The sequence below is a fragment of the Chaetodon auriga genome, chromosome 19, assembly GCF_051107435.1.
Source record: "Chaetodon auriga isolate fChaAug3 chromosome 19, fChaAug3.hap1, whole genome shotgun sequence".
NCBI lineage: Eukaryota > Metazoa > Chordata > Actinopteri > Chaetodontiformes > Chaetodontidae > Chaetodon > Chaetodon auriga.
The window spans coordinates 14817240-14836794 of NC_135092.1; the positions used below are offsets into that span (position 1 = coordinate 14817240).

Consider the following 19555-nt stretch of genomic DNA (forward strand, 5'->3'; position numbering starts at 1 on the left):
CTTACTATTCATTCAGTTATCTAGCATTTGCAAACTGGAAAGCTTTTGGTGTTGGGGCTCCATAAAGTCTGACCTTTAAAAATGCTGAAAATTAGATTCACATTCCAAATAAACACACAAAACCCTTCTTACAATGTAAAGATTACCAAAGCATTTCAATAGAGGGGGAATTCTGTATATTTAGTCATGGCTTTGGGGTGGTGCAAAAGCCCAAAGTATTTTTTGGCAAATTCAGTCATCTTTGGATAAACACGACCTTGTTTACAGCACCACCTTTGAGAGTTCATCATGCCATTGAGAATCAGACAAGACCTTGTTCGTGTGCTGCATTTATCATGCATTTGTAGTGTTTCATGTAATTCAAGTTGCAGAAATGTGCTGTTGAAGGAAAGTGATATGTTTTTGTTTTTGCTTTATTACTGTTGAGTCCAGTTTTGTCTTGGGGATGTGATACCATGTCATCCTGAAAATATTTGATAATTACTTGATTGAGGTAAGTGGTGACACATGAATGTTATGCATGGAGTTGAGTGTGATTAAGTTTATGCATTTTTGCATACCAGCATTTCTCAAAGGTACCCCTACCGGCTCCAGACGTGGTTGGTTGTACCCTGCTGCACAGCCTAAAGTATCTATACAGTGCATCAGTGAAGAACTTTCTCACCAGTATTTTGTTTAGAAAAATGCATCACTGCATCCTTATTTTAATAAATGTGCATCATGTGCTACCATGTGTGCTGATGATTATTATTGAAAGATGGTTTAAACTATTTTGTGTGGTGACAAGGTAAGATAATGGCTTATGCTTTATATGACAATAAGGTAATATGTTTTATGCAGCAATGGCAATTAGGTTGTTCACATAAAATGTCACTTTCCAGGCAGGTGTCAGCTGGATTCCCTAGATGGGTGATTGTTTTCATCTGCAGCTCTGACATGTTTTGTGATGTTCAGCTGCACTGATGCATGCCAGCGCCTATACTGGCTGGCTGGCTGGAAGTCTTATGTTGCCAATATTTTGTCATTTCACTGTGGGACTGCCAAATCTGTAACCTTGCTGACACTAATTTCCTGTTTGGATTTGTCTTTTACATGCCTATTTGCATAGCCCAAAGTTAAGTTTTTGTAATGCCGCTTTTCTTGTCACTTTAGTCCTCTAAATCTGAGACCTTCTGAAGATTTAATGACCTGATTAAATGCTTAATGGGTATTTTGCCTTTTATTGCATTTGAGCTGTCTTACACTGTTCTAGTAATTCTTTAAAGCAAAGGAAGCTTTATGTTTGTGATACCTTCTTAAGCTTAAACCTTTTTCCATGTACATACAGTATGCTCATCTTTATTGCTTACCTGTTGCCAGGAAAAAACATATGGCTGTATAGTGACTGTAGCCAGTTATGTAGACAAACAGTAAGGAGGCAGCCATGAAAAATAAAAGAATGAGCTAGCACTGTGACATCCCTAAATTCCTGATAAATAGACATGTGGGAATGTCATATACAATGAACTTATGTGCTAAGTCAGAAAAGCAGCATCAACACTAATGCTAGTATCATGGAAACTTAACTGAAATCATAACTGAAGTAAAGGCATAAGGTATCTGGGCTTATACACATTAAAAAGAAGCTTCATTAAGTATTCCTGTGTGACTCAAGCTGTAGAGCTTGAGTATAGAATTCTATAAACACTGATTTTACTGTATTTGTTGAGAACCTCTAAACTAAACAATGTATGTGCAGTATTTATGAGACGTTAAGTTTACAGTTACATGCAAATGTCTGGGTACCCTTGGTCAAAATTTCTCTGACTGTGAATAGCTAAGTGAGTAAAAGACGACCTAATTTCCAAACAGCATAAAGTGAAAGATGACACACTTCTCTCATATTTTAAGACTTTTACAGTTTCAAAATAACGAAAAGAAAAAGGGCCTGAAAGAAAAGACTGGGACACCCTGCATGGTCAGTGCTTAGTAACACCCCCTTTGGCAAGAATCACAGCTTGTAAAGGCTTTTTGTAGCCAGCTAAGACTCTTTCAGTTCTTGTTTGGGGGATTTTCACCCATTCTTCCTTGCAAAAAGCTTCTAGTTCTGTGAGATTCTTGGGCCATCTTGCATCCACTACTCTTTCGAGGCCTGTCCACAGATTTTCAGTGATATTCAGGTTGGGGGAGTGTGAGGGCGACTGCAGCTTGAGGTAGTCCATTGTGGATTTTGAGGTGTGCTTAGGATCATTATCCTGTTTTTAGAGGCCAGCCTCTTTTCATCTTCAGCTTTTTTTTTTTTCCAGAAGGTGTGATGTTTGCTTCCAAAATTTGGTGGTATTTCATTCAATCCATTCTTTCCTCTACCAGTGAAATGCTCCCTGTGCCACTGGCTGCAACACAAGCCCAAAGCGTGATCGATCCACCATGACAGTTGGAGAGGTGTTCTTTTCATGAAATTCTGCACCCTTTTCTCTCCAAATATGCCTTTGCTCATTGCAGCCAAAAAGTTCTATTCTAACTTCATCAGTCCACAGGACTTGCATCAGGCTTGTTTAGATGTTCCATTGCAAACTTCTGATGCTGAATTTTGTGGTGAGGACACAGAAAGGTTTCCTTCTGATGACTCTTCCATGAAGGTCATATAGAGTAGCGTACCACCACTCCAGAGTCTGCAAAAACTTCCTGGAGGTCTTTTTCAGTCAAACAGGGGTTTGATTTGCCTTTCTAGTAATTCTTTGAGCAGTTCTCTATGAAAGTTTTCTTGGGTTTCCAGAACTCGACTTGACATCCACCATTCCTGTTAACTGCCACATTCTGAGCTGAGAAAACGACTGAAAATGCTTTGCTGTCCTCTTACAGCCTGGGCACCAATTATTTCAATTTTCAGAGCGCTAGGCAGCTGCTTAGAGAAGCCCATGGCTACTAATTGTTGGGACAAGGTTTGAGGAGTCGCAGTATTTACACAGCTTGAAATTTGCATCACCTGGCCTTTCCAAACAATGACTGTGAACAAGCCATCGTACTATAAAGCTAATTAAGGTCGGAGACCTTGGTGAAAGTTATCTGAGAGCTCAAATCTCTTGTGGTAACCGAAGTTATTACCAAGTTCATTCTAAAATTGTAAACAAAAAATAATGCACAATTCTTACTTAACTTGTTGAAGAGTATGTTTCATCTTTAACTTTATGGCTTTTGGAGATCCGTCTGTCTCACTTAACTATTCACAGTAACAGAATTTTTGACCTCTTTTGCATGCCACTGCATATGAAACAGATAGCCGAGAAACTACTTGGCACAGTTTCTTTTTCAGCACAGCTAAGGAGCTCTGAGCTGAGTCAGACTGACCTGACCTCCCCTGGATCTTCAGTAACCAACACGTCCGTCTTACAGCTCGCGATGGGGTTGATTGACAGTTCCACTGGTGGCACCACAAAGCTCTTGCTGACTGGCAGCCACAATCCTTGGCCCAAACTGTAGAATGATCTGTGTTGGCACAACCACAAGACATAAATGTCAATCAAGCTACTGTCACATTATAACAGTTTGTTATTACAGACTGCACGTAAGCATGCACTGATACTACTGCAGGAATGAGCACAATTACAAGTGTAGGGAGTCAGCTCATAGGTGGTAAAGGCCTGACAGAGAGAGACAGCAAAACCTTTTACTGCTGGTGTATTGTATAATTTTACATATTGAGGCTAAGTATATATAATGGGCAGTATGGTCTTCCTTGTGTTCATTTCTTGCATTCAGTGTAATGAGAAAGTCAACATAAGGTGAGGTGATATTGATTTAGAGAGAGTCTGGAACAATCTGAGTTTTCCCCAAGAAATATGTCTTGCAATTCTGCTTATTATGTGATATTTGAGATTAAAATCAGTACACAAAGGTGTGACTGGGTTCACATTGAGGTAATAATTGCACAATTTGGCAGAAGCAGAACCACTTTGATTAGGAAAATGAATTAATAGCCAGTACTTTGTATTTTATTAGTAATGAAGACTGGATCTAGAGAATTATGTTACAGGCAAAGAAAGTTGTTGGGCCCAGTAAATAGTGACTTCAATCCTGTGTGGCAACTAATTTAATTGGTACTTGCATGTGGTATATCTATGACACAGTTGGAAACAAAATTGGACTTGGAGAAATACATTAGTAAAGCTGTGGTGGCCTGGGTTTTTTTTTAAATTTTATTACTCATTAAAAAAAAAAACAAAAAAAAAAAACAATTTCCCTTCTCTTCAAATATAATGTGCTCTGCAGCACAATGCTTTGGAAAGTGTGCGCTGATGACCATTGTTCAAGCTGGTGCACAAAATCATTTGGTTTTGCCAGAGATGTTCCCCCCGCGAGCAAAGATTAATATTCTCAAGAGGACACTCCGCAGCGAGCCTAGACTCGTCGCTTAGGAACAAAAACACCTGGTAAGGTCTCACAAATAGCCCACAACATGGCTGTGCTGTGCATCATGTGCTTTAAATGTATCTGAGCAGGTGGGCGACAAAACCAAATTCCTAGAAACCAAGCTTGAATGGCTTTGCTTGTCTAAAATCTTGGCATTGAATTTAATCAAAATCTGTCTGTTGACTCCCACATAGAATATATCCAAAAAAAGACCTTCACAACATCACACATGTCAAATATTGCTGATATCCGACCTGTCAAACATGCCTTCGTGTGAGTGGAACACCCTGTTTTCAGGCCTGCCAAACCTCAGCATTAAAAACTACTGCTGCCAGTAAATTAATTAGGATCACAGGATCTGAATGCATTGCACTCATTCTGACCTCCTATCGCTATCTGACAATTCAAAGTCAATTTGACACACCAAAGTAACATTTAAATCATTGCATAAATCACTGTATTTTCATCCAGCCATTCTTTATGTAACTCCCATGCCTTCGGCTCACAAGATGCTTATTTTCTCATTTTCCAGTGCAGAAGAAACGCAGGAAAAAAAAAAGTGAGAGGCAGCACTGGTTTCCCACAAAGCCCCCCCATCTGTGAAACCAATCCCTGTTACGATTAAGCTCCTCTTTTTCACTGCCACAGGACTGACTCTAACACTGTCCAGCTGAAGAGCAATGCAGTCCTTTCTCCTATCCTCCCCTACAGGGCACTGATATAGAAGCCTTCCAACAGTAACCCAGTGAGGGTTTCTACTTGGTTTCTGAATCTTTTCTCACTTTGTCTGCAATCTGTATGAGTGTGTACATGGCTGCAAGTATTTGTCCTCTGCAGTGTGTGTATGCAGTTGTCATTTCATCTTTCAAACTCTGAACCGACACAGTGACTCGACCAAGCAATAGATTTAGTTGCTGCCTTTGAGTGTGTGTGTGCTTACTGGCGCCATCCGAGCAGTACTTTTAGCTGGCAGTGAACGGCTGAAAGATTGAATGTGTTTTTTTTGTGGAGAACAAAGACTGTGGACTTAGTACCTCATTTCTTAGAGTGGACTCACGCTGAGAAGCTAACTCTGCAAGGTCAGTGGGAAGAGGAGCGAGTTCACTCTGACAAAAAACTCTTCCTACCGACATACTGGAGGGGCAGCAAGTTACACAGCTAAATAAACCTGAACAAAGAAATGACCAAATCATCTTTTGAAAGGTGTATATACATAAAGGGTACTGTACATATTTACAGATTATTATTTTTGTTATCAGTGTTTGGAGTTACGAGACGATTTACTTTTCCAGGTAACTTGCGACTGTTTAATCTGAAATAACAGTAAATTGATCTGGACTATTTAAACACACAGTATGTAATTTGTGCTGCTTGGGGGCTGTCAATCAAAACAATGCAAACAAAACACCCAGTCTGACATCCTGAGGTAGCGTGGGATCATGGGAGTTGTTATCTTCTTTCTTATACAAGCACCATTGCCAGTGAAAATCTGACGTGACTCAGGCAGAAATCATCACTATGAGCTAATGTATTAAAGCTTTATTCAGATTACGTTTAGACGCCGACTTCCTTCCTCACTCTCTGATATATCATCTGATGTTTCATGTGTTTCCCTTGAAGTTAGAGGCAGTAAAGGAAACACTGACAGGTGGCTGAATTAAACACGCTGTTACCTTGAACAAAAAAGTTGGAAATACTTGTAAGTACACAACTCAAGAAAATATATGTAGTCGTTTTTAGACATTTCAAAGCAGAAATGTTATTTAGACATTTGAAGGTGTCTGCAATTAGAAAAATTACAAACTTCCAACATAAAAACGGGATAATATTATGGAACCCTTTGAAAGGAACAGCTGGGTCAGGGTCCTCTGAGCCTTGCACTTCTTGAAAAATGTCACACACAATGACCCCATCAAGAATGAGAAGTGTAACAAAAATGGCAGTAAAAGCATTTGAAAGGAGCCCATGCAGGACTGCCCCTTGGGCTGTCTCTCCACATAAGAGCCTGTGGGTGAGACTCAACGCCAGCACGAGGTGCGTTCGTGTCCATCCAATTGTGTCTATGTGTATCTGCCAGCAGCTCATCTGCGCACACATGCGCGCACATGCACACACACACGGCCAGAAAACCACCATCATCCCATTGAGTGTCCACAGAGTCACAGATGGCCAGCAGAAGTCATGCATTCTGGACATACACCGAAAGTGAAGGACTCACCTGAAGATCCTCTCTGGGGCCTGCTCTCCTGTAACTAGGTCATAGCCTTTCTCCAAGTTAGCGTACGGCCAGGGACTTGAGGACAGAGAGGAGAGAAATCAAAGAGAAGAAATACATAAAAAAAATCTATTTCAAAATAATTTCATGTGCAACATTCATAATTACAGTTCCATTAAAAGTGACTAATAGTCTGGGATGATCACAATGTTTTTTTATTCTTGAAAGTAAGATACACAGTTCCTTCTCTTAACAGCCGTTACTCCAACAAAAACTGTGAAGGTAAATTTGATCTGTGACTGGACTGAATCCAGCATATGACAGGTGGAGCTGAATAGCAATGTGGGAACTTTTAATTGAACCAAAGATTCAGCAAGGCAGCTAATTATCAAACAAGGTCAGAGTCAGCGAGAGGGCTAAGACGACTTACTTCTCTGTCTCGATAATGTCAATTTCTGCTATTTGTCTTTCTTTTTTGTGTTGTTCTGTCTCTCTCACTCCCTGACCTTCCCCTGCTGTTTTGTTTCATTACACTCTATAACATCCCTCCCATCTATTCCTTCGACCTGACTACCTCTTAAAAGTCTACTTCCTCGAGTTAAAGGACCATATAGGTGCATTTGCATGTTTTAGCCCATTAACTACAAATTGCTTATATTTTACATTCCTGGTGACCATTTTTGAAGGCATACAGTAAGTGATTTGATTGATTTTCTACCTTGCTTTCCATTCATTTTAATACTCTGAGGATCAACTTGCAGAGACTTCAAACTAGCTAATCCATCACAGTGAACAATTCACCTTTATTTTATGTAAAGTGAATATTGTGTGCTAATGCAGTTGGGAGTAGGGACTGCGAAACCAGCTGTAAGGTCGTTTAAGTACAAGTGAGTTTTCAGATATGAGTGGATAGAGCAGACAGGACTTACCCTTCATTTCGACCCCAGTCACTGCGAACACAGAGGTGTTTATGGACGGGATCGGGGGAATAACCCTCATGACAGCTGCATTCTCCTGCGACAGTGGGAACAAGAAGGGGGCACAGTGGCAGATATTTATTTATCCTCAGCAGCTGAATAAATTACCATGTAAGTGACCCTGGCCTGCTCATTCATTAGAGATTTATCAAATAAGCAGTTGCCAATTTTCCAGCTAATTCCCTCCAGCGAACAAAACTGAGTGCATTTAGAATGACACGCGTACCATTAGCTGAGCTATTTCCTGAAATATTTCATAAAACTTAATAGCAATTAATCTCTTTGATTTTCGTCTTCAAGCCAACAGGATGAAGTTGCATGTTTTCGCTAATGATTTTTCTCCCAGAATATATAAGTGCCATTGGTTAAGTCAAGGACCTGTTAGATAACGCTTGACATTACGGCAGCATACATTTTGTCCTGTGTAAAGGCTTAACAACACAGCTCCAAGGTCAGCCACCCCTCAAATAAGAAAACAGCGACATAAAGATTGCCACACAAGATGCCTTTGGCTAGAATCTGACAAAAACTGACTGGGGTTCTGTTCGCTTCCGGTTATCACGAGAAATCTTTATCATCCTCACGAAGGTATTTTTGTCCTTGAGAGTTTTGTGTCTCGGTACAAGATCTCCGCTCAGTTCTCCGCCCTTGGCTGGGCAGCTCCCACTGCAGAACGAGAGGCAGCACGGCGGCTTTGTTTTGGTAGAAGAGGCTGCCAATCATGCACCCTTCTGGCTACTGGTGGTGCTGACTCACCAGCTAGCCACTAAATCTTAAAAAAAAACCTATTGCTCTGTAACGTAACATATAGGTGAATGGACAGCAATGTCACAATACATCTGTTGGCAGATAATCAACAGTGCCTTGCAGGTAATTGCTGGAAATGTGTATTTGTTCCTGAGATAGTGTACACAGCTGTAAGTGCAAAGAGTCAACAGAAGGATGTTTTAAAAGCATGGAGGATCTTCCTCCTGTATCTATAGGCCTGTGTGTAACAGTACATGGAAAACTTACTGATAAAAATGTTACAGTTAAAGTCAAAAATGGGTAAAATGGTAAAATGGGTTTATTCAGTTTCATGAATATAGATTTGCTTTATGGTGTCATGTATGGTAAATAAAATATTTAGAATACAGTGCATGCGGAATAGCATTTACTGCTGAATGCATTTGTGAAATCTGAAGTCATTGATAGTTTTAGCAACTTTTCTATTAGCAGCGCTCCGAAAATAAATGCCACTGACTGCTTCCTATTGACCTATATGGACGCATAACACCAGAAAAATGTGTTATGGCCACCCAGGCAACACCATTCACATTTTATCACCTTGTGCTTAATAATTTAAGACACACTCATGGAGTGATGCACCACCAGGATTCAGTCTGAGAGAAGCAACAAATGTTTTTATTAGCTTGCGGCTATTTCATGTGACCTTACCAAATGAGAAGCAAGAGCTTCTGAAATGGCTGCACTTTAAACTGTGGACACAAGTAAACGTCAAGTTCAAATAGCTGTTTCAAGTAAAAGACCATCCCAGCCGCTCTCCCCTCTGCGGGCTGTCGTTCCGTGACACCGTGGCACTACTTCCTCCTTTGCTCGCCACAGTAAAAAAATCATAATTCCGACGGCTGCAAGAGGACGTAAGCATATAAGTTTCATTTGGGGGGCATTTGCTGAAACAACCAATGGTGTCGTTTTTCTTGTGGAGACCTTCGTTTTCATACTCCCAGCCACGCAAACATGCATCCTGTTCACGTTGCATACACACACAAGCACACATGCTATACATACACACACCCTCTCACTGCTACTCTTTACATAAACATTCAACCTCATTATATCTAGTTATTTTAAGTCTTCCTGATTGCCAGGGGCAGTACTTAATAATAAGCTGCACATGTGCAGTGAGGTCACATGTTACCAGTTACATGCTGGAGAAAAAGGGAGGAAATTGCAATAAGGTTTTTGCTCTTTTCTTTCCCTTTCAGATGTGCCAGAGGCTGGAAGTGGCATTTTCATTAGCAGTCTGTTAGTGGTTACGCTAACAATAGTGCCCCAACTTGACAATTATTTCTACATACAAGAGGAACAATTTACATAACAAACTCTGATTTGCAGGTGAAAATGCCCGACTGCACTGCTGATTGATTGGAGAGGAGAGATGTAGGCTGCAGCCAGGAGCACCACTGACAAGACTGTGCCAGCTGCTGACAACTGTTACACTCCACTTGCACTTGGTTCAAGAAGAAACATCTAATAGGACATGGCCGACATTCTTTTTCGGATTTCATACACACCAAACAAAAAGCAAATCGATACCTACATTACCTGTGATTCTTTGCTGAATGGTCTGCTGACGGAGCGATAATGGGATCAAGTGGGAGAGCTGAATGCTATATTCGCATCCTGTCATGCAATACATTCCCCTGATGCTCCAAACACCTTGACCATGTTATTGGGTGTTTTGGGTGTCAATATTGAAAATGGTCATGCTAAGTGAGTGTCATCAGATTATACAGTGCAATGTCCTAAATTATTTTATACAGCACATAATGTATCTAGAATTAAAGGTTACTTTAACCTTATTTATCACAACTAAAATAACAGTAAACATAGTTTCAGCCTTTTCCCTCTGGCCTAGGGCTAATCCAAGGTTACGTAGTTCAATCAAATGTTGTTTCATGTTAAGATTCTCATTTGGATGCAAACTGGTATTACTGTGAACAACTGAACCAGTTAATACATAAGTGTGCAGCAGTGATTAGTGCATCAAACTAAAAATACAGATGTTATATTTAGTGTTGTGCCAAAAAAAGTGTTTTGAATGAGAGATGCTGGGTCCTAATGTAACAGCATGTAAAGTCTTCGTCGACAGGCATTTTGGCTCCTGTGATGTTGCAGCAGTTTCAAAAGATCAACAATTCTTTTTATTTTTGAAAATGTACAATCCTAATTCCCAGTATTAACAATCCAGTGCAACTTTGAGAAATACAACCAGCCTCTTATTCCCAATGACAGACTTCCTTTATCACCTGAATACAGCAGCTGGTCCTGTGAAAAGCGTCCACATAATGCAATTAACAACACAAAGATTGGCAAAAGTATTCAATGGCAGAAAAGAGTAATCACACTCCAATTAAGTGTGGATAATTGATTCAGATATATGGCTCAAAAGTACACAAAGCAGTCTACCTGCACATATAGAGGTAAATGTACTGTATAGCCATATGTGTGTAGGCCTGGAGGCTGCAGAGGGACACATTACGACGTCTTTTCCACCTTGTTTCAGATCAGCCCGCAAGCAAAGTTTGCCTGTAATCTGGGACACACCTTGCAAGTAATCAGTGAAATGCGACTCTTTCCTTTATGCAAATGTGTTTAAGGGAGGATCAAGCAATTAAAAGGAAGAGATATGCCTGGTTGATTGCAAATTTGGCTGGATTCACTAACCTTTACGCAACTTACAAGAATCAGCTTTGTGCGGCAGTCTCTCTGTCTCTAAAGACCTGGTTCAGACATAGTGCAGGCAGGAAGGGAAGAGAAACTTAAAGCGACTGGAGCTATTCTTTAGAAAACTCCAGTTGTGCTGAATTAGATCATAAAGAAGTGCTTCTCTAACAGATACAGCCAGCAGTAAAAACAGCACACATTGAGGGGATGGGGGAGTTGTGATTGTGTGGTCATTAAACTTGAACTTCTAATGTACTATGGCGACTGCACTCCTTTTACATTTACAGCGTGCATTTGGCTGGAGTTAACTAGCGAGGTGTTAGCCATATCAGTGCCTTCCATCTGCTATGTTATGAGCTTGGACCGGTTTGGGATGTGGTGGCTCATTGACTTATTTACTTTTCATAAGCTATATTTTCTTTTAAGCATGCTTTTCTTCTGTTTAAAATACACAAGGAGTCCATATATTGGCATCAATTGCAAATACTGGCTCCAATTCAAAATACTCGTTATGATGATGATGAGTAAAGGTTGTCCAAATATGTTTTTCTCAGGTAGCGTTGCACTTCACACATTTTAGAAACTCATTATTTTATTGATGAGACTATGTATTTCCACATCACAGCATTTTGTTTTCTTTTCTGCTCCTGATAATCTTAATCAAATCTCAGCACTTAACTCTGCTTTGTGAGCTATTCTCATCGCCTTATGTCGCCTTAATAAATCAGATGTTTGTTTTAGGCAGATTGCGAGAGCAAATTGAATGTTTCCATCAGGGAAGTCAATCAGAGCTACGGGGTTTTGCGGAGAGAAAGTCAGTCTATAAAATGATGTCATGCTAGATGCTGTGCAGCCTGTGAGGTTTTTACATTCATTTGAATGGCCAGGATAATTTATATACAATACTTAACATCTTACACAAGTTTCAGAAGATTTTGACCCTGCAACAGACAGACATATTCAAGTATCTGGTAGTGTTTGATTGCGATAAACAGTTTAATAATGACATCTAATAAATAATGAAATGAATCTGGGACATGTGGATGCAATTGTTGTAGTGAAGCTCAAACAAGGTGCTACTTTAGCATGTGTAATTGGTACGTTAATGTAAACAGGTTCACTACACTACACTGTGTTCCAAAACCAGCACTGAGCTTTCAGACCCATCATCCCTTGACACAAAAGCTGCCTATGCTGGCTTCAAACCAGGCGCCACTAACCTGCACTCTGCATATCTCACCCGAGAAACCACTTCTGGACTCTGGTAAAAAAAAAAAAAAAAAAAAAAAACTGGCTGACAGCATTCTCTCGCATCAGCATCCACCTCCTACATCTGATGGTGTCATCACCCACGAGGATGCTCCCCCTTCATTCCCAAAATACAGTACATGGCAACTAACCAAGAACAGAAGATTGAAGAAGCAAAAAGATGCCAAAGTGCAGCACCTGAGGGGAATTCATGAAGGAAGGAGAGGGTAACTGCTTCAACTTTTGGGGAAGGAAACCGTGTTAGCGCAGAGGAAAACCTGGCGGAGAGGATCAACAGAGGCACACGTCAAACAGCACTCATGAAGTGGGTTGGATTTGGAGATAGATGCATTAAAGGACTGTGCAACTCTGAAAAGCTGAACTTAAGAAAATGTGGACTGGTGATTGATTTTGATGGGCTGATCTAAGACACACACACCACACAAATACAGTAAGCTCCACCGTCTGCAGGTATCTGACAGCTGACCATGCCACAAACAAGCTGACGGAAAGCCATCCTTATTATTCACTGGTGTGTTTAAAATCCTAAAACAGAGGTGGAATATTTCTTTTATATATATCTGCCAAAGTACCTCTCCACGCACCAGTAACTGAAGAGGCGCGATGGCAAAGAAGTGAAGTCAGTCATGCATGAGTCATTTAATTATGAGTTCATCTGATTAAATCCAAGAATGTGATTAAATGCGATGTTGTTTTATTTTGACATTAACAGATTTAAACAAGTATTAACAAGCGTAATGACAGATCTTCCTACGGTTCTTGCCAGAGGCTGTCTCCCTAACTGGATGGTTAAATTTAATTGGACATTTTTAACTGTTTAAGAATTGTTCGTTTACATTTGATTGGAGTAATTAAATTTAGGTTCGGGCTCTGTGTTGACTAGTGGAGGATAAGGATTTTGTCACAGACTGTAACTGTAATGGAATCCATAATGCAGAATGTGGCAAACATTAACTGTAAATTGTGTGTTTATAGCATGAGAAGGACAATTTTAAGTAGCTTTAGTGTCTGAAATAAAGTATTTCTGTCACAATATTGAAAATCAAACATACTTAAGAGTAATATCACTAAAATGTTGATAGAGCGATGACACTGAGCTTTAAAGCTACAGCAACTGATTTTTGGGCCACTTGGGCGCAGCAGAAACAAGTTGCAATCACTAGATCAACACATCATTACTTTTTAAGTTGATATGTTGAAGTTAAGAAGCAATGTTATTCTTTTGGAGTCACATTTCCATTCACCTGATGAAGTAACTCCAGTATTGACTCTCTTTCAGTTCTGTTTTTGGCCTCTCGCAACCCCCGAGGGAAATATCAGGCTCCTTAGCTGCTAAATGCTCCACTATGTTCACCACGCTAGTCTCTAACTGTGTCTGTCTGCTGTTTGGTGCTCAGGAGCTACTGAACGATGAGTTTTTTCACTGAAAACAGCTGCCTGCTGCGGCCGAAAACAACGCTATGAGAGGGGTGAGAGCCAAAACAGTAACGTTGTGGCCCAGAGAGCCAAGCAATGAGCTGAAACCCACTATAAAGCTCCATAAAGCCGAGGGGAGCTGCAGATTCAGATGATAATTCTCTATAGGTTCACCATTATGAGTTACCCCTTTCACATTCGCATTATAAATATATCAATTGTAGCCGCTTTAATGTTGTTTTTTCCCTAAATTGTTGGAGTGTAAATACCTACGGCCCCAGTAGCCATTCCCAGACATCAGAGGCACAAAGCAACATCAAACATTAGTTTTTAGTGGTCCTCTATTAGGCAAAATGATTGTCTCCCTGACTTAAATGGCTTGAAAATGTGGGTGTTTTGTGTAGACAAAGCTCATTATAGCATTTTAACATGAAATGTTTTTTCTCTAAATTTTGCAGTTCCAGCTCACAGCTTTGCAATTAGACTCAACACAGGGCTGCCATTACATTCCTCTGTTCTTTATTTCAAAAGGATTTGTCTCAGCGGTTCAATAGGTCATCCATTTACAAACTTGAATATCAAGGCTGAGACACTCATTCACACATTTGTACTCCCTATCCAAATGGGAAAAAATGCCTCTCTATATATTTCCTAGAGGAGGACAACTGTATGGCGATGGGGACATCTGAAATCGAAATGATAGTGCTGCTTCCTCCTGTTTTGTTGTTGCTATCTGAATATAAGAAGCTCGAAATTAACCTCCCACACGGCAGTAAGGGAACACTTTCAATCTTTTCGACCTGAGTGTAAAAAAAAATAAACAGGATGTGGAAGTTTCCTCTCAGGTCCCATGTTTGCTTAGAGTTGTACCAAAAACATTCGATGATGTGACTATTTACAAGTCAGGTAGTGTTTTCAAAAATCCCTGTTGCGAGCTGGCTTGAATTTTCTGTGCTTTCTGTGCAAGTCCCTTGAAGACTTTGGAAACAAATATATGTTAAGCCGCTGCATTTTGCCTTACTTTATAAGTTAGACACACACGTATATCTACATGTAACTTTTTCATAATTACACCAGTGTTGTGCGGCTGGATGCTTGGATTCCTAACGGCATGCTGACATGTTGTCGACCTAGAACCAGTAACAACCTGCCGTACTGCCTTCAATACAGAATTCGACCCATAAAGTTGGCCCGTATTTAATCCTATTGACAAAACTGGAGTCACAGTCGCAGAGGAGGATATTTCTTGCTAGCTGGGAGGCCATTTCCTCCATCCATTTCTGTGACCTTGCTATCACTGCCCATAGGTCTTCAGTCTCACCCAGAGCAAGCTCGAGCGCAGCAGACTCACTAGTGGTAGAGCTGTCGTGATCTTTTGTCATCTAGATGCATAGACGGGTCCTTATATTGGGTTAAGTCTGTATTTGATTGCTCTCTCCTTAGCCAAAGCCCAGGCTGTGGGGCAGGCAGGATCCACTGAGAGAGCACCTGGACAGCCCCGTTTTTCAGACGTCAAAGTACGTCCAGCAGGAGTTGGCAGCATGATCAGGTCTGCACTCTGAACATGTCGGCTGCAGACTGCTGTGGGATTAGTTACGGTGAAGTTGTCTCATCTGAGTGATGCGACTGCAGCTCTTTGTCTTTGGGAAATGTGTGGAAACTGAGAGGGAACTGCACGCAGGTGGACACATTAACAGTGGCTTGTACTGCTGTCCTCTAAACTTTGAAATAAGACTACTCTCAGACGTTTTGAGGTCGTGGCTCAACAAAGCACAAATGTCATTTTTATAGCTTTAATATGACTAATATACTAGCACAGAGCTATACACTCGGCGAAGTTGTGGACTCCGCCATGCATACAGCCTATTCAGTGGTGCCAAAAGTTATGGTTGACTGATTAGAACATGTTGTCGGCCTAATTTAGAGCTAATCACCTGTGATTGGAAATGACCATTTGATGACAACAATTATCTAACTGTGCTCACCCAGTCCCTTTCCTATCACATCCCAGCCAGGTTTCTACATAGACACACAACCTGATACCACACATGGGGATAGTACTATCCAGCACAAACACCGATATTAGACTGCCAATACAATTTGTCACTATTATGTCACCACTGTGTCCTCATTCTCCACCTCTTTTCTTTGCTCTCTCACTTTAACCATCCTTCTGTTCTAAATTAAAAATGTAAAACAGTGCAAGCGGCAGTCACCGGAGACCTCAAGTCATTTCTCTTCACTCGTCCACTTGCATAACCAACCTCATGTTACAAATTATGTGATTTCTAGTTTCTCACCGTGGAGGCATCAATGATTTTCACATTTCAAAGCTCATGGTTTAAGGGTCAGAAAGGAGTTATTGTTGTCCTGATGCAAACATACACTTGTTATACAATTTCCAGGACGAAAAGCCATTCTGCCCAAAGACCTTGATGCTTTTCTTATAGGTGAGCGCGCGTGTGTGTGTGTGTGTTTGTCCACATTCAAGTGCTGCACACATTGAACGGAAGGAAAAGCAATGCTTTATGTTAACACTCCAGCAGTTTCAGTTCCAATTAGGTGAGGCTGGAGGAGCCAGGGAGACATAATTTCAAATGAGGAAAACAAAAGCAGCTGAGGAGGTTCACAGGTCTTTATGAGGTTAGTTATGATGATCGATGGAAAGGTGCTTGCGGCAATCTATTCCCCCTTAGTACAGTGTAAAACTATAGGATGGGTTGACTAACAATGTAATAACTCAAGTTATACACATAAACTGTTAACTTCAGTGATCAGGTTATATTTAAAATTATAATCCCCTTTTATATGGTCATGCTGTTATATATATAACAAGAATCTATTGCATTTATGGCTGCATTGTATTTTCAACCTATTTAATTCTCAGTATCAGGCTGTTAGCAAGAAGGCTCATGGCCCAAGTCTAATTAAAGTCCCGAGCATCTCTCTGGCAACAGGAACAGCTGCATTGTGCCATTCATCCACTAACCTCCACAGCAGCAGTTAAGCGGGGAGTGAAGGTGAAGGCAGAGAGGATTGATTATCCAAGCACCATGACTGGTGGTTAACAGCGACAGTCAACCAGCGTGACACTGAAGCAGGATGGAGGCGCGTGATGGAGATGATGTGAGAATTGCTTGCGATCAAAGGGCACAAAGAAACAGAACAAAACAGCGAGATTGCTGGTGTATGCGTATATGATTGGGAGAAAGTGATGGATGCAAATGGTCCACATGTCTAAATGTGTGGACTTGAAACAGTCTGTCTCTCCCTGAAATGTGGGCATGTTTAATTGACTCAATTCACAGTAAAAACAACTTGCTGACACCACTCTGTGTTGCGCCCCAGTAGTAAAATCTAAAAAGACACTATGGTACACAGCACTGCCTGCTGCATCTACACATGTAGATGCCATTTAACTCGTTCAGTTGTCTGAAAAATTAGCAGCAGTAGATGGTCTGTATTTCCTGACATGCATGTCCAAGGCCAGCTTTTGTTAGAATGATGCAAACCTGGGACAAACAGGAAAGCACTGCAGCACCTACTGACCATGTTTACAATGAGTGAACTGGACATTTCACAGAGGTGTGTGTGTGTGTGTGAGAGAACAAAGTAGTAGTAGTAGTAGTCAAACAGCAAACAATCCCATATCCCACCAGCCACACAAACATCTTTTTTTTTTTTTCGTGTGTGTGTTTTTCATAGTTAAACAAGACTTACCCAAGCAGGTGTTTTTCCATCACTTGTCACTAGGTAAAATACCTGCTCTGACATTCTTTATTCAGAGAATTGCAGCTTGCTTCAAAGTCTCAATGCACATAGAGCAGCGCAGGTGGACTTTTCTTCCCTATGTGATTTACCCTTTAACCAGTGGTTCAGTGTTGATGGAAGTAGAATAAATGTGCCTGGATGAAAGAGTTTGTTTCAGGCGTGCTGTCCTCAGGAAGAGCACAGTTGTGTGTGTGTATCACTCTTGAGTGCTATTGTTTGGGTGCTATAATGCATGGAAGAGGACCGTGATGGGAATAGAAAGCCTTTCTGAAGAACACCTTTAATTTTCCTGCTGGATGGATGTGGTTGCCCTGGGAAGATACAACATACTTCAGGGCAATTACTGATCAAGTAATCTTGCTGCTGAAAAGGGCGCGTGAAAAGAGAAATAACTCAAGAGAGACCAGGAGACAGAAGCACTAACAAAGTGAGACTGCTGAATGTACAGGGGTCTGGATGACTAAATGGCTCCTTCATAGAATTACAACCATTACTGGTCTCACAATGCGTAAATGTGTAGTGACTGATGCAAGCATAGCACGTGTCTGCACACATTCAGAATCCACAAACACATTCCATGTTCGGCATCTTCATGTGTACTGACTGAGTTGAGTGTCTGGAGCTCTAATACATTATGCATCAGCCCTCAACATGCCCTTGACCGGGGTGACATAAATTTCACATACATTACAGATGTAATCCATTCTAATGAGCTTAGACTTTATCTTGTTGGGCACGAAATACAGCAGAGAGTCACTCACGGGAAGATAAATATCATCGCGCTGCACACTCGGCTTTTGTTGGCATAGTTTTAATGTCAGCACAAATAGGCGCAAAATTGTATGAGCTGATTGTGTACATACTGCTGCAGAGGCACGTGATTATTTACCTGGACGAGGCAACAGGCACTGAGGGCTTGTGCTTACACGCTGACAATGTTGTTTGCCAGCTCGGCGCATTAAGCTTGGACTCCAACTATAGAAGGCCGTTACATTTACTCACCAATTGAATAAGAAAAGCATACACACTCCATCTAAAAGCTCAGCTTGGCTACTTCGTCTAAGTGTATTTTTTCTCACTAAGCAGAAAGATCCTCCACAGATCAAAACAGCCCCCAGACTTTCGTTTTGAATTAAATATTAATGCCACATTCATTCCTTTTTTTTCCTAAGCTAATACAAATAAAAATGTGATTAAAAGCCTTCTGCTTCTGTGGCAGTTGCACATGGTGCACATGAGAAGTTTAGCTCTCCATGCCATCTTGCTGCTGATCGCTGCTTTTTGATCAATCTGCTGCCTCTGACTGCTCCAGTGGAATTGTCAATGATTGATATTAGACTTAATTCAAGACTTTATTTCTTAAAAGAGTGGAAAGGGCTGCTAAATGTCTCTATATAGTGTGAGGAACACAAGACAGCCTTCGTGTGTGGGCTCTTGATGGGCAACTCAGCCAATCACTGAGTTTGAGTCCGTGTCTGAGCCCTTTTTTGCACCCATTTTCTTGCATTAGACGGAGGTGGGATCAGAAGGAAGCTGGTGCTGAATTGGAGACAATTAACACCACAACTTTCTGAGACTCCACATCATTGAAAAGCTCAATAATTACCTGACAACCCTATTACATACAATCTGATTGGATTATTAGTGTAATGGAGGAAATAGACGGTCCTCATTATGCAAATTCAAGATGGCTGCCCCCTTGTTGCACTGAGACTCACATGACTTACCAAGCTCAATATTTTGCTTATGTTGATAAAGTTGTGGCAAGATATGTATTCTTACCACTATTTTAAGATTAAAAGGAGAATATCATGACCAAAGTGTTTAAAACAAAGTAGATTTGTTGTTTTTAAAACATCCTGTTTATTGCATTTCATTTTATTAATTAAACCAGTTACAGATGGATTTGCATGTGTGGGCTATTTATATATACTATATATGATCTTAACTTTTGCTAGATTCAGTTTTGCAAGTCATCTCATCCTGTATGGCATCACTTGAAGTCATATCAAAAGGCTGAAAGTAAAAACTAATTAAACACATAAGTATAATTTATTAAATTTGCTTA

At 40.6% G+C, this 19555-nt stretch overlaps 1 protein-coding gene across 1 annotated transcript in view; it reads right to left on the reverse strand.

Annotated features, from left to right (window-relative positions):
* The window catches only part of astn2 (astrotactin 2), a 259439-nt gene that overhangs the window by 110790 nt on the left and 129094 nt on the right, over positions 1–19555 (reverse strand). Inside the window, exons 8-10 of the mRNA XM_076757943.1 lie at positions 7534–7618; positions 6608–6682; positions 3328–3465 (exon numbers count right to left, since the gene is read on the reverse strand). Coding sequence (XP_076614058.1) covers positions 3328–3465; positions 6608–6682; positions 7534–7618 — 298 coding nt within the window. The remainder of the gene's footprint in view (positions 1–3327; positions 3466–6607; positions 6683–7533; positions 7619–19555) is intronic.